General features: G+C 38.0%; 4 protein-coding genes across 4 annotated transcripts; 1 reads left to right on the forward strand and 3 right to left on the reverse strand.

The window, feature by feature from the left end:
* The first annotated feature begins 1,308 nt into the window (after positions 1-1,308).
* LOC113283499 (pentatricopeptide repeat-containing protein At5g67570, chloroplastic-like) lies at positions 1,309-5,773 on the forward strand. The gene is made up of 9 exons (XM_026532776.1): positions 1,309-2,070; positions 2,214-2,405; positions 2,578-2,659; positions 2,742-2,933; positions 3,042-3,155; positions 3,423-3,516; positions 3,600-3,757; positions 4,056-4,493; positions 4,954-5,773. The coding sequence occupies exons 1-9, from the start codon at positions 1,457-1,459 to the stop codon at positions 5,614-5,616; spliced, it is 2,547 nt and encodes an 848-aa protein (XP_026388561.1). The 5' UTR covers positions 1,309-1,456; the 3' UTR covers positions 5,617-5,773.
* Positions 5,774-5,855: 82 nt separating this feature from the next.
* Positions 5,856-7,747, reverse strand: LOC113283503. Its single transcript, XM_026532779.1, has 4 exons — positions 7,601-7,747; positions 7,191-7,296; positions 6,937-6,988; positions 5,856-6,244 (listed from the first exon to the last, which is right to left on the reverse strand). The coding sequence occupies exons 1-3, from the start codon at positions 7,711-7,713 to the stop codon at positions 6,974-6,976; spliced, it is 234 nt and encodes a 77-aa protein (XP_026388564.1). The 5' UTR covers positions 7,714-7,747; the 3' UTR covers positions 5,856-6,244; positions 6,937-6,973.
* A 644-nt stretch (positions 7,748-8,391) lies between these two features.
* LOC113278061 lies at positions 8,392-9,498 on the reverse strand. The gene is made up of 4 exons (XM_026526996.1): positions 9,288-9,498; positions 9,066-9,189; positions 8,788-8,992; positions 8,392-8,675 (listed from the first exon to the last, which is right to left on the reverse strand). Exons 1-4 carry the CDS (start codon positions 9,422-9,424, stop codon positions 8,542-8,544), a joined length of 600 nt encoding a protein of 199 aa, XP_026382781.1. The 5' UTR covers positions 9,425-9,498; the 3' UTR covers positions 8,392-8,541.
* A 2,950-nt stretch (positions 9,499-12,448) lies between these two features.
* On the reverse strand, positions 12,449-13,502 carry LOC113278062. Its single transcript, XM_026526997.1, has 4 exons — positions 13,363-13,502; positions 13,135-13,273; positions 12,848-13,036; positions 12,449-12,699 (listed from the first exon to the last, which is right to left on the reverse strand). Exons 1-3 carry the CDS (start codon positions 13,497-13,499, stop codon positions 12,914-12,916), a joined length of 399 nt encoding a protein of 132 aa, XP_026382782.1. The 5' UTR covers positions 13,500-13,502; the 3' UTR covers positions 12,449-12,699; positions 12,848-12,913.
* Between the last annotated feature and the right edge of the window lie 773 nt (positions 13,503-14,275).

Here is a 14,275-nt window from a genome sequence, read left to right on the forward strand (position 1 = left end):
ATGTAGATGATAACATGTTAGAAAATGTTATCTTCTGGAAAGCTTTCTGGAAACTAAACATCTCGCAGAGAATAAAAATTTTCCTATGGAAATGTATCCACAATATATTGCCTGTTAGGAAAAAATTAGGCCAATTCATGAAAGATATAGAGTTGAACTGTTTTTTCTGTAATCATGAGTGTGAATCTCTTAAGCATCTTTTTTTCGAGTGTACTCATGCAAAGACGGTATCCATGTTACCTCCTCTAGTAAGTTTAAACCATAATAATGATGCTAATTTCTCTTTTGCAAATATGTATGATGATTGGATTGTAGGGGAAAGTTCAAGCTCTGACATAGAGATAATGGCAACCAAATGATGGTTGATTTGGAAGGAAAGATGCCTTAGGGTCTTCCAATCCAAATCCACCACAACTGTTCAGCTAGCCCTTACTGTACAAAGAAACCTAGCATTTTGGTCCCCATTAAAATCACTTTCTGATGAAAACAGGGCACAAGAAATAAACAGTCCCTCTAACTCTTCTGTACAGGCAATTCACATAGGTCAAGGATGGACAAAACCATCTCAAAATCAATTTAAACTAAACTTTGATGCTTCATGGATAGATGCTTTAAATTGTGTTGGTTATGGTCTAATTGTTCGTGATGATACAGGAGTTGCTAGTCAAGCCAGAGCTGGGACTTTCCAAGCCTCATCTGCAGAAGAAGCAGAAGCTCTGAGTTTGTTGGAAGCGGCAAAGTGGGCTAAGAGTATGAACTTAAAGGAAATCTGGGTGGAAGGTGATTGTCAGAGACTCATACACTATGCTCAAGGCAAAAAAAGTAATATTTTTTGGAGAAACAAGGCTCTTATAGAAGAAGCAATGAAAATCTTGCATTCATGTCATCATTTTTCGGGTCTTACTTACATGAATAGAAGATGCAATGCAGTGGCTGATACCCTGGCAAAAGAAGCAATAAAAAAACAGATCCACAAGCAACAGTGGTTGCAAATGCCATCTTTTCTTATTTCTTTTCTTTCGTCTGATTTAAATTTTGCAAACTCTTTTGCTTTATCTAATGTTGTTATCACGGAGAACAATATGTTGGTAGAACCCAATATCTCAAGTCTCCCAACTGAGATAAGAGAAACCAACACTTTGGAAAATCGTATGTACTAGTTTTCTTATCAATCCACTTAATTTTCAAAAAAAAAAAACCACTATTTGTCGAGGATTTGCATCTTTTCAAGATGTCTCCTCATCAGGCTGATGGTACAGAACACATCCATTCGATTTCAAACCAGAAGTGGAGATATATCTACCAGGTCGACCACAGCTTAGGGAGGTCATTTAATTAGTGTAAACGAAGTGTAAGGGGATGTCAAAAAATCCCAAGTCTGTGTTTTTTTCTTCCTTCAAGTTCCAATTCTGATAAACCTACCCGTTCCTTTCATTTCATCTCACTCAGTAAAATCATGTCATCTCTCTCCACTTTCTCCATCTTCAACTCCATGGAAGCTTCAAAAGGGGGAGGAGCTTCAAGAATTTCCACTCCAAACCCAGAAACTATCAAGAAAAGACTCTTACGAAAGGGTGTTTACCCCACTCCTAAAATCATCCACACACTTCGAAAGAAAGAAATGCTGAAATATATCCGCAAGTCTAAACGTGTAGTTGATAAAACCCTAGATAAACCCTTATCTGAATCTGATAAACAAATTATGGACGAAGAAGCTCAGTTTCAAACTATTAGCCGTGAATATAAAATGGTAACGAAGGAGTTTAAAGGTAAAGAGAGTTATAAAGATGGGGTTTTGATGGTTGGGCAGCCATGGGAGAGGTTAGAGAGAAATGGGTTTAGAGAACTTTCTAGTGTTAGTAAAGAATATGGTGGGAAGAAACTTAAAGGTGAACATTTGAAGGAATTGGGTGAAATTCTTGTAAAGAGAAACAGTGAAGATAGTAACTGGCTTTTGGATGATGACATTGAACTAGGGGATGGGAATTTGATGGAAACTGAAGCAAATAAAGGTTTTTCGGTTAAACGTTCTGTGGGGGATCCGGAGAAAATTAGTTATCTTGTTGACAGGTTCGGTTTCTAAGTCTTTCTTAATTGATAATGTTTATGATAATTTAGTTCCAGATTGTTCATTTTGTGCAGTATTAGTTTAGTTGTTGAGTTTGAATTTTGGATTCTGAGTACATTCTTTATGGTGATGGGCTTTGGTTTAGGTTAATTGCTACAGACTTTAGCATTAGAGACTGGAAATTTGGTAGGTTGATGAAACTATCAGGGTTACATTTTACTGAAGGCCATTTGCTCAAAATTGTTGAAGGATTGGGGGTTCATGGAAACTGGAGAATTGCATTATCCGTCGTAGAATGGGTTTACAACAACAATGATTACAAACACCAAAAAAGCAGGTAACCAACTTTCTCTACCAATGTTTTATAGGCCTATTGTGCATCTTTATAGTCAAATTACTGTGTACAGTCTATCAGTCTATTGTCGTATTTAAATTAGCTAGTGTCTAGGAATGCACTTCCAGGAGTGAATTCTCTGTCTTGTCATTAATAAAGTTTCCCGTTCGTACAGATTTGTGTATACAAAACTACTATCAGTTCTTGGGAAAGCAAGGAGGCCCAACGAAGCACTTCAAGTTTTTAACCTGATGCGAGTAATGACAAAACCAGTTTTTGAGAAGCTATTGTTTGCATCTTGTTGTTTTTGATTGAGTTTTAACCTTGGGATTTATTCAGGAAGACTGTCATCTATATCCAGACATGCCTGCATATAGGAGCATTGCTGTTACCCTTGGTCAAGCTGGTTATGTGAAAGAATTGACAAACATTATTGAGTGCATGAGGCATAAGCCTCTCAAAAAAATAAAGAATATGCGCCGCAAGAACTGGGATCCATCTCTTGAACCTGACATAGTTGTATACAATGCTGTAAGAACCAAATTACTTTCAGCAAACTCGTCGAACATTTGTTTAGCTTAATTAATTTGCACATCAGATTATCTGGTTCCTTACTGAGTGCTAAGTAATGGTCTTCAGGTACTAAATGCTTGTGTCCCATCCCAGCAATGGAAAGCAGTGTCGTGGGTTCTGCAGCAAATGAGGAAAGGCAGTTTGAAACCTGATGGCGCAACTTATGGACTTGCAATGGAGGTATATTCTCTTGTTCCTGTATTTCCCAACTGCTTTAATACTTCGGGAGCTTTATGTGTGTAAATTATCTGTGACACTTGACGTAAAGGTTACAAACTTCATCCTTGCTGAACCTATTAATTCACAAATCTAGTTTTTCTCAGGACTTTCTGTTTTTGAATTTTTTGAAGGAAAAGATGTTTAGTTATTTTTGGAGTGACCGAGGCTAGTATAATATACCCCCAGTTACATCTGTATTAAAGTCTTACAGGACGTACTTGTTGAAAGGTAATGCTGAAATCAGGGAAGTATGATCTGGTCCACGACCTATTTGGGAGAATGAGAAGAAATGGGGCAGCTCCAAAAGCTATCACATATAAAGGTATTAATTTTTATTTGTTTTGGCCTGATAGGCTGATACACAGGTTAAGTTTGGTTATATATCTTTTTTGCTCCTATTTGCAGTTCTAGTAAAAGCCTTTTGGGAGGAAGGTAAAGTGAATGAAGCTGTCAAAGTTGTCAGGGATATGGAACTACGAGGAGTGGTTGGATCTATGAGCGTGTATTATGAACTAGCCTGCTGCCTTTGCAATAGTGGTAGATGGCAAGAAGCTATGCTAGAGGTACTTCCTTCTTCATTTAGTTTATTTCCTTAGCTTCCAGCATGCTGCTATATTTTCCTTTTGCGTTGACTCTCCTCGCCAAAACATAAGTTTTGACTGCTTTCTTACTTTGTTGAGCCTATTGTGTCGCATATAACATTACAATTGCTCCCTTCTGGAAGTTTAGGTGGACGAAAACATGATTTTGTATTTGGAGTACACTGGGTTATATATTATTTCTTGATTTTAATATATTATCCTGTTAATTAAAAATAAAATAAAAATCGGTATAACTTACGCCATTCCTATCAACATTCAGATTGAGAAGATGAAAAAGCTTACTCTTACCAAACCTTTGGAGGTAGCCTTCACTGGTATGATATTGTCTTGTCTGGATGGAGGGCATGTGGATGATTGCATATCTATCTTTAAGCAAATGAAGAACCACTGTGCCCCAAACATAGGGACAATTAACGCTATGTTGAAAGTCTATCGTCATAGTGATATGTTTCTAAAAGCGAAGGAGCTGTTTGAAGACACAAAGAGGAGAGGTTCGGTTAATGATGCCAACAGCAATGGTGGCCGTTCCTACCTTGCCCTGGACGTATACACATACAGCTCAATGCTTGAGGCCTCTGCTAGTGCTCATCAATGGGAATATTTTGAGTATGTGTACAAGGAGATGCATCTCTGTGGGTTCCAGCTAGATCAGAACAAACATGCTTGGCTACTTGTCCAAGCATCCATAGCTGGGAAGGTAATTTCCTGACAGAATTTTAGACGTCTTGCTCCCGGTACCAAATGCATTTGTTCTTGCTTTATTTTTTCTTCAAATGATCAGAATGGACGGGGATATCCGATATTCTGGTTGGCCCCTGTATTCATGGTGAAAAAGTTTTTTTCTTACGATAGCATTACATTTCCTTCAACTGTCTGATTTCTTAAACAAACCAAAACATTTGGTCAGAACCATACTAAATACTGTGTAGTAGTCGTCTCAACAATCTGACTCAATCATAGAAAAGAAAACCAATACTTATTAAGCTAATTTTGTCTTTTGGCTATCCATTCATGTACATTTCCATTAAAGGCACCATTTGTATATGGCCAATCAACTTCTTGTCTGTGGTGCTTATATTTTGAAGGCACTAATCATCTACTCTTTACAAGGAAAAGAAAATGAGAATTCTTGATTTTGCATTTCTGGTTTTTCGCAGTGGCACTTGCTGGAGCATGCATTCGACACCATTTTGGAAGCTGGAGAGATTCCTCTTCCTTCTCTCTTCACTGAGATGGTATGCCAAACTTCAGTTCAGCATAACTATGAAAGAGCTGTTACGCTTGTAAACAGCATGGCTCATGCACCTTTCCAAGTCAGTGAAAATCAGTGGACTGACCTTTTCAGAAGGAATTCAGAGCGAATCAGTGAGGGTGTATTGCAGAAGCTGTTGGATACTCTTCAGAGTAGTGAAGTAGTACAGGAAGCCACCGTCTCAAATTTTTCGAAGTCATTAATATCCCTATGTGAATCAAGTGCCTCAAAAGACTCGACAGGTCTCACAGGTTCTAGTGATGGTGCCTTTGACAAGTCACCCATTGTTGACAGGGATGAACATTCCATAAATGGGCAAGATGGAGACCCTGATTTATATGAGAATCCTCAGATGGGCATAACGTCTAATTCGTTGTTTGACTCAGCACCAGGCATTCAGGACTGCGATGACAACGAAAGTATTGAGGTAACACTAGACTTGCTAACATGTGATTCTAATAAACTTGATAAATCTGGGCCACCCCCTGCATCTGAGATACTTGGAACATGGAAAGATCGTCGTAACAAAGAAGGAATCTTCTTGCCATTTAACCTTCAACCCAAGTAGCCTCAATTGATTGAACCCACTGATGTTTTGGAGTTCTATAGTTAGCGAATTCCCCCATGTTTACTCTCGTGTATTATCTCAAACAGCGCTGTTATCTGTAATATATTTGTATATAAAGTTGGTAATTTATGTGATAAAAGTGTGCAGTTGATTTTAATGAGCTCTACTGTTACTATTGATTGGAGTTTAAACAAATCATATCACAACCCACTGTACAAAGCTTCACCTGCAAAACTGAATTTGCCCACAAAATTTCCTCGACAAGATTAGTCTGTCATGATATTGTAACATCTTTACAACTTCCTACAAACCGATGAAAAGAAAACAAAAGAACTTTACAACTTGAATCTGGCAACTGCAAAATCAGTTACCCATCAATGAACTAAAAACATTCTGTTTCAAGCTTTCAGCAAATATGCACACAAGAGTAAGAGGAACATAAGATACCAACTCAACTGTGTATTATTCAGGTTTAAAGGGGAAGATTCATTAGAACTATATCAAATCCTTGGAATATACATCTCCTGAAAGCGGAGGTAGCAACTTTATTGGAGATGCATCGAGACACCAACACTACTCTTCCACGAATATCAATATACATACAATCAAACACCCTCGTATAAATATCCTGAACAAAGAAGTAATAGAGAAGTTAATCATCCTGAAACACATTAAAAGATTAAAAAAAAAAAACCATTTGCGCAAAATTTCAAGAGTAACTGCTACATAGCTCTGAGATGTGGTTGGTAGCTTTCCCCTTTTGATGGGAGTGTTTAGATAGTTAAGAAAATTGAAGGCACCTGGGTGGGATATAATCAAAAGGCAGAATTCTCACAAATTCAATAAGGATTCCGAATGACACTCTTTCGGTCTAAGACTCTGACATTGCTATACAACGCATCCAAAACAGATGCGCTAATCTTGTCCAACAACAACCTCCGTTTATTTGGGTAAGAACCAGCTTGTTATCATGTCAGAAGGGTTGAATTTCTATTGTTTTCTTGGAACATTGGAAGAGGTTACTTACATAGACATGAGACATCATTGCACAATTTGGACAAAGGGATCAACTATATTTCCAAAACCCAGGGACGTGGATATTACTGTTAACATAACCTTAAATGTTATACTTTGCTCTAGCGCTTCATCTTCTTATTTGCAAGTGTTGTTTAATTTTTGTGTGCAAAGCGAAACTGTGACCAAATTTATAAGATTGCAAAGTCTCGACCTAATGATTGCAGAGGACTTAAGGAAAAGAAACTGACATGAATTGAAAGCCTGAACGAGCATCTGAGTCAGAATGTTTGGACAAGAACTTACAATGAACAGTAATTTACACAGTTGATTCTCTTTAACTTCATCCCATTTGCCACTGCACTCACAAAGAAGAAATCATTTAAACAGCAAAAAAAATCTTCCATCAAGTAAAACATAAAAAAAATTAAAATCACTGAGCTGAAATTGGTATTTAGATCCAGAAATCCACAAATTGGTATTTGTCTGATGCTTCTATTGTTTTCAAGTTTTGCTCGTGCCATATGAAATAAGAATTCACAGTTTAACAGTAATATTACCTTGAGAACTGGTTCACCAGTTTTAGGCGCAGCAGATTGCTTTGCCATTGCTGTCATTTGCGCTTTAGCAGCTCTTCCTGCAGCTGACTTCTCAAAATCCTCTTGCCTAGATTATATAAAAAACAACAATGAAAAATGTTATTAGCAGATTAAGCGTTCCTGTTCAAGGAATCTCACAGGATTTAGTATTACAATAAAATCATTGAAATTTATTTATTTATTTTAACTTTAGAACCATTTGAAGATTCATATCAACAGAATTTGGTAACTTTCAAAAACTCTACAAAAATCTCAATTTAAGACCCTAGAAGCAAAAGAATTAAACAATAGATTCAGGACGTTATGGAATCAAACGAAGATAAGGAAGACAAACAATTGCGATAATATAGAGAAGTTAATTGAGGATAAACCTTTTGTGGGCAGCTTCAGCAGCTCTTGATCGAGCTTCTTCAGAAGCTAACCGATCTTCTTCTCTACTCTTCTCTGTTTCTCCACCACCAAAGCACGAAAAGCAAAATCCCATCTCTTCGAAACTCTTTTTCAGTTTTTCAGTTGACTTTAGATTCTTATAAAGGAAGGACTGACTGCTTGTACGCGTGGGTAAATCTAAATGCATACATGCTTTACACTTGTGTCGTGTACAAATGAATTACTGCTATAGGGAGTTACTAAATTATATAGGGTTACCAGATCCATGTAGAATTTGATAGCAACCTTGGTAAAATGGGTCAGGCTGTATCTTTTGCAACTTGATAAGGTAATATTCTCAGTCTAGTTCTTCCATCGATTCCAGCAATACTGGATGTCAACAGTGTCAAGATTTCATCTAGTTTGGGTAGGGGTTTCCTTCTTTTTCGAGGTTTCATGTGCTGATGTTCCTCTATAATTGGAGGACACTTGAAATTTTCAAGTTTTCATCAGTTTCCTGTTCCTGCCAAATAATTTTAATATCCTGTGATGAAATGTCATTGGTAAATTAAGCTTCAAAATGTACTGTTGGTCATCCACATGTTTTTTTAGATGCAATACGGTTCTTTAGCACCTAATGGAATATATGGAGAACCGGGAATGGCAAGGGGATGGAAAGCTGCACTCTAATCAAAGTGGCAAGGGAGCAGGTCCAATTGAAGAAAACAGGAAAATGTTCAAGTAGTCTAGTCAAATCCTACTACTTCCCTCGCGGCATAAAGAACAAAGCAACTGAAAGATGCACGATGTAAAATAACATTAGACGATATAGAAGCCTAATACACAACCAGTACAGAGGCCAAGTTTTCATTCAGAGGAATCATGGTTTTTCAACGCTCTAAACTAAGTTTCAATACACACAACTGACATAAAAAGTTCACTGTCAACAAGTCAAGGAATCATGGTTTTTCTCCCATTCTGAATAATTCATAAATTCTCCTGCCGTGAATCCTCCGTCCTTTGGATGCTGAACATAGCCATACTTGTTGCAGTAAGAGCACCCATTGGTTTTATCTCCTGCAAAACCAATTCATAACATTGTCAATTAATAGTGATCCCCGATTGACAAACAAATCAATTAGCAAATGCACTAAGTATAGCAGTAAGAGACGACATGTTAAATACAAACCTGTAATTAAGCTTTCTGGCCCCATGGATTTGCAAAGCTCGACAACACGAACCTTGTAGGTAGTTTTCAGTTCAGCAAAAAACATCTCTTCTGGAGCATCAGCAACATCAGCCTTCTTGGCCGTGAAGTTGATATGGTGAAGAAAGCATGACCTTAGAAACGCAGATGTAACGCAACCAGGCTTCACCAGCTCATATTTTGTACCCTAAGAACAGAAAAGAGAGATTTAGGGATTTCAACAAAAATGGTGATAGGTTTCAAGAAAAGCGAAAACTAACCTTTTCTTTGTTATAGAAACTCATGGCATCGGTTGCATACTTCCTTTCTTCATCATCATCACCACCGTCTTTAGATGTGTGCTTACTTTCCTTTCTCGGCTTAGCTTTAGGTTTAGCTTTAGGCCTGAAATTGCCAAGATTGAAACCAAAGTCAGTCAAAAGTTTGAGCGAATCAAAAGCATTCAGTTGAGTTTGCGATCAAGAAATGTGTTGGAAAATCACCTGACAGGACCAACCCTTGAACACAAACGTTTAGAGCCATCAAATGAAGGATCAGATACTTTCCTCGAACGTAAATTATAGGAGTTAGATGAAGAAGTGCCGCACAATCCCTTTGAACTTGTACGCAGAACCACCATCGTTTTTACCTTTATCTCTCTCTCTAACGTAGCGGAAGCCTATAGTTTGGATCAAATTATAATATTGGTTAAGAATTGTGTTTCTCTATAGTAGGCCTTCTTATATAGGCATCAGTAATTCCAAATATTATTAGGACCAGGAAAAGGAAACTTTTTTTTTGTTTTTTGAACCCTGAACTAGGGGTGTAAATTCGGGCAGGCCGGGCCGCCCGACCCAAAAACTAAGACAGGCCGGGCAGATCAGGCTTAATATTTGTGAGCCCGTAAACAAATTCAGGCCGGACAGGCCGGGCACAAGTAGATAATTTGCTACCCAAAGACCGTCCAAAGCCCGTTTTTTATACGGGCAGGCCAGATCGGGCCGGACAGGCCACTATTTTGAATTTTTTGTTTTTTTAAGTTTAAATTTTCAAATGAACGGTATTAAATACACTATCCTTTCCTTTCCAACATCGCATATCGTAAGTGATAATATTATTTTATATTTAAATTACACTGACAAATTTTTAATTTTAACCTATGATAAATAGTTAATTAGAGTACAATAAACTTTCTAATAAGAAAATATATTACCGTTAATGTTTTGAAAAGGTTAATTATAAGTAAAAAAACAATTATATATTTTATTTTTCTTGACACAAAATTGACAATTATAAAATTGTAACTTTTAAGTCTTTTTAAGAGGATATTAAATGATTAATGGCACATAGAAGGTTTTCAGGCCGGGCATCATAATTAATCGCAAAGCCCGAGACCGCCCAATAAATTAATCCAGGCCGGGTGGTCCATGACGGGCCATAACAGGCTTTGGGCTACTTCGGGTACAGGCGGGCTCGGGCGGATACAGGCAGGCCGAGTATTTTCGGGTATTATTTACACCCCTACCCTGAACCCTGTAAAGCCAAACAAAAGAAACTGGAGGTAGACAAAGAAGTCTCCAGTTGAGGGTTAGACACAATACAATGGGGGGGGGGGGGGGGGGGGGGGGGGAGATGTCCACCAATACTGGACGTGATGCGCGAGATTATGAGCAGTCTGATTTTCTCTTCCCGGAATATGAATGAATACACACTGACCCAACTGGCCTGGCAGCTGCTTGATCCGAGTAAAAATGTGAGAAATTCTCCATGGTACTCTGACGACACTACCCAGAAGAGACTGCAATCTGAGAATCAGTTTCAATTATGACTCTATTATACTCCATCTGAATAGCTGACTGCACTGCCAAGAAAAACCTAAAAGCTTCTGCAACAAGTGCATTGTGAGTTATCCCGAACTTAGTACCAGCAGAAAGAAAAACACCCTCCCAGTTACGAGCAATCGCAGCCCAAGCTGCAGGGCAATCTTTCCATGCCCCATCAACATTGATCTTGATAACGTCTTCAAGGGAGGTTGTCATTGCTGGTAGGTCTGGACTGGAACTGCAGATTTAGTCGCAGGTGGAGTGAACTGCTGTCCAGTATCTATCTCAGGTTCAGGATAATACAGGTTAAACCATTTAACCCCTTGAGCGGTAGTTATGCTGATATGAGGTTGATTTTGTTCAAATATAAGTTGACCTGGCCTTCCACACAACCCACGTCATACAAGCATTCCAGGATCTACACCAACTATGCCATTCCCCACCAACCAAATGCATCCATACTTAAGGTCAGTTCTTGACCGCAGCATTGCGCTCCATGTGGAAGGACACTTCTGAGGCTTTTTAGCAGACCAGAATGAAGTATCTCTTGTATACTTCGCTCTCAGAACGGCACTCCATAAGCAAGCTGTGTCCTGCAAGATCCTCAATGCCAACTTTGCCGCCAAAGCTTTATTTAACTTCTCGTAAACCCTAACTGGTGTTGAAGCAAATATGTTTGCTGAATTTCTACTTCTTATTGGTGATGCACTAGACAATCTTACGGATATTCATATGGAAATCAGCGATCCCACCAAAAATCAACTTCTTAGTCTGGTGTGCAGTACATGGCAGGATTAATACTATCGACAATCTGCAAAGGAAGGGAATAATTAATGATCTACAACTCTTGCAGTCTCTGTGGTAACGAGAAAGAAACACAAGAACATCTTTTCCTGCATTGTAAAGTGGCACATAGTGGTTAGTCTATGGCCTTGTCGATCTCATGATGGTCTTGGGTCGTACCTTTGAATATGAGGGTGTTAGCTCACAGTTGGCATCATAACCACTTCTCAAACTCTGGCAACTTTATTTGGAGTCTTATACCAGCTGCAGCGGTTTCATGGCAGGAAAGAAACTGTAGAATTTTTGAGAAGAATTACACTTTCAAAACTGATCTGGACCTTGGTTTTGAGGTAAATCAGCACTTTTAGCTTGGGCTAATGCTGCTGGAAATAGAGTACACTTGAACTTTGCAAGTTCAGTTCACAATAAACGGGGTGCAATATTTTTGTAATCTTTTTTGTAGTTTACTTGTTCTTCTTCTTCTCTACCTCTGTAGATTGTATTTTGCTGTACATTCTCTCTTCTAATAAAATTTCTCCTCCGATCAAAGAGAAAAAAATGATTGTAAACCCAGTCCTCCGTTTTCTTTGCCTGTTGTAAACCACTCTCATCTCAGGAAATGCATTGAGGGGTCAGATTAGACGCTACAACAACAGACCCTATTTCCTCCATAGTATGGAAATGCCAGGTAGGACTTTAGATGATAATGTAATAGGTTCTCTGCCTAGTCTTTTTTCATCTTTTCTTATAATGGTATGTGGGTTTCTTTGGTAACCCTGTTTTCTAATAACTCTTTGATGGCTGTAACATGGGTCTAGATTGTGAAGATTCCCGTGCAATGGCAACCTAAAAAAAAAGCTGAAATGTATATATTTAAACAGAAAAGAGTAAAGCATTGATGGGGAATAAAGCAAACAAATAAAAAAACTGGCGGATGCATGATGTAAGATAACATAGGAGCGTAATAATAAGTCAAACCATAATATGTCAAAATACACAACCACTGCTACACCCTTCAAAATTCAAACATGGGTTCTGATAAATATTTACATACCAAAAGACACAGAGGCCTGGTTTTCACAGATATCAAAAGGCAACTATGCATGCGTCAAACATAGTCCAACTCTAAATTAAGTTTCAAATGACATTGTTATGTTCATAAAAAGTTCACCATCAATAAGCCGGGGGGAATCATAGTTTTTCTTCCATTCTTCAAAATCAAAGAAGTCTCCAGCCGTAAATCCTCCGTCCTTAGGATGCTGAACATTGTCATACATGTTGCAAAAAGAGCAGCCATTGATTTTCTCTCCTGCAAAACCAATTCATAGAGATGCCAATACAAGTAGTCATAAATCATAACAGTGATCCCCAATTGACAAACAAATCAATTAGCAAGCAAAAGAATGCACGTACAAGTAAGAGACGAAGGAAACCGCATCTATATGCTAAATACAAACCTGAAATTAAGTTTTTTGGCCCCATGCATTTGCAAACCTCGACAAAAACATCCTTGTTGGTAGCTGTCAGTTCAGCAAAAAACATCTCCTCTGGAGCATCAGGAACATCAGCCTTCTTAGCGATGAAGTCGATGTCAGATCAAGCACAGATGTAATGCAACCAGGCTGCACCAGCTCATATTCTGTACCCTACACAATTTTAGGCCAAGGCAACAACCAAAAAGAAAGATTAACAAAAATGGCAATTGGTTTCAAGAAAAGCAATAAAGATTCAGAAGAAAACTGACATTTTCTTTGTTATAGAACCTCATGGCTTCGATTGCCAACGGCGTTAATACATCATCACCGTCCTTGGATGTGTACTTACGTTCCCTGGGTTTCTTGGATGTAAACTCGAATTCCTTGAGTTTCGCTTTAGCTTTAGGCCTGAAATTGTCAAGATTCAAACCAAAATCACTTATAAGTTTGAGCAAATCAAAATCATTCAGTTGAGTTTGCAATCAAGAAGGAATTACCCGATACGGCCAACCCTTGAACACAAACGTTTAGAGCCATCAAGTGAAGGATCAGACACATCCTTGGAACGCAAACTATAGGAGTTAGATGAAGAACTGCCGCACAATCCCTTTGAACTTGAACGCAGAACCACCATCGTTTTACCTTGTTTCTCTCTAACGTAGCGGAAGCCTATTTGGATCAAACACCCGATAAAATACTAGGCCTTTTTATATGGGCTTCAGTAAGTTGTGGTTGGTAGCTTGAAATCTGTTTTGAGGCATACTGAGTTTTTTTTGAGGCATACTGAATAATGCCAAAATAGGATCACTAAATAAAAAAGACCATCACCCCTTATCTACCTTTTTTATAATGGCATATTTACCCTTATTATTATTAGTTTTAATAATAATAATTAGTTAATAATGTTAATGATTGACTAGGTTAAGTTGTTGGTGTTATATTAGTTGAAAAAATCTGACTTTTGAGTGAGAGAGTTGAGTTTTTGAGAGAGGAAGAAGAAGTGAAAAGAAAACTAGGGTTTTTGAGATTTGGGTGATTTTTGTGATTCAAAATGGATGGTCCGGGTGAATCTTCATCTCGTAGACACAATATAATACACATCAACTTTAACAATGATCCGGATTTGGCTAATTTTTTGGATTATGAGAATGATTTTGCTCCAACTTTAACTCAACCTCAACCTAAAACTCAAGATGATGGTTTTTATGAGCCAAATCCAGAGTACGAATACATTGATGAAGAACCTTCTTCTAATAATACACAGGTATGCTCTTATAAGACATCTAATCTCCTTTTCTTTAGCCTCAATTCACCTAAAAATTGAATTTTTACAAACTTTTACGAAATTTGGTACTGGGGTTCGGCTGAAATATAAGAGCCGAATGTTGCACCAGGGAAGAACGGTTCGGT

Source organism: Papaver somniferum, chromosome 5 (genome assembly GCF_003573695.1).
Source record: "Papaver somniferum cultivar HN1 chromosome 5, ASM357369v1, whole genome shotgun sequence".
Lineage (NCBI taxonomy): Eukaryota > Viridiplantae > Streptophyta > Magnoliopsida > Ranunculales > Papaveraceae > Papaver > Papaver somniferum.

Bases quoted from the DNA above. Each gene is read 5' to 3' on its own strand.
- LOC113283499 (XM_026532776.1), top strand. From the start codon at position 1,457: ATGTCATCTCTCTCCACTTTCTCCATCTTCAACTCCATGGAAGCTTCA. The intron at 2,071-2,213 runs GTTCGGTTTCTA...GCTTTGGTTTAG, and splicing joins ATTAGTTATCTTGTTGACAG to GTTAATTGCTACAGACTTTA. The intron at 3,758-4,055 runs GTACTTCCTTCT...ATCAACATTCAG, and splicing joins GGCAAGAAGCTATGCTAGAG to ATTGAGAAGATGAAAAAGCT.
- LOC113283503 (XM_026532779.1), bottom strand. From the start codon at position 7,713: ATGGGATTTTGCTTTTCGTGCTTTGGTGGTGGAGAAACAGAGAAGAGT. The intron at 7,297-7,600 runs GTTTATCCTCAA...TATATAATCTAG, and splicing joins GCTGAAGCTGCCCACAAAAG to GCAAGAGGATTTTGAGAAGT.
- LOC113278061 (XM_026526996.1), bottom strand. From the start codon at position 9,424: ATGGTGGTTCTGCGTACAAGTTCAAAGGGATTGTGCGGCACTTCTTCA. The intron at 8,993-9,065 runs GTTAGTTTTCGC...TTCTGTTCTTAG, and splicing joins GTTTCTATAACAAAGAAAAG to GGTACAAAATATGAGCTGGT. The intron at 8,676-8,787 runs GTTTGTATTTAA...TTGGTTTTGCAG, and splicing joins GCCAGAAAGCTTAATTACAG to GAGATAAAACCAATGGGTGC.
- LOC113278062 (XM_026526997.1), bottom strand. From the start codon at position 13,499: ATGGTGGTTCTGCGTTCAAGTTCAAAGGGATTGTGCGGCAGTTCTTCA. The intron at 13,274-13,362 runs GTAATTCCTTCT...TGACAATTTCAG, and splicing joins TCAAGGGTTGGCCGTATCGG to GCCTAAAGCTAAAGCGAAAC. The intron at 13,037-13,134 runs GTCAGTTTTCTT...AAAATTGTGTAG, and splicing joins GGTTCTATAACAAAGAAAAT to GGTACAGAATATGAGCTGGT.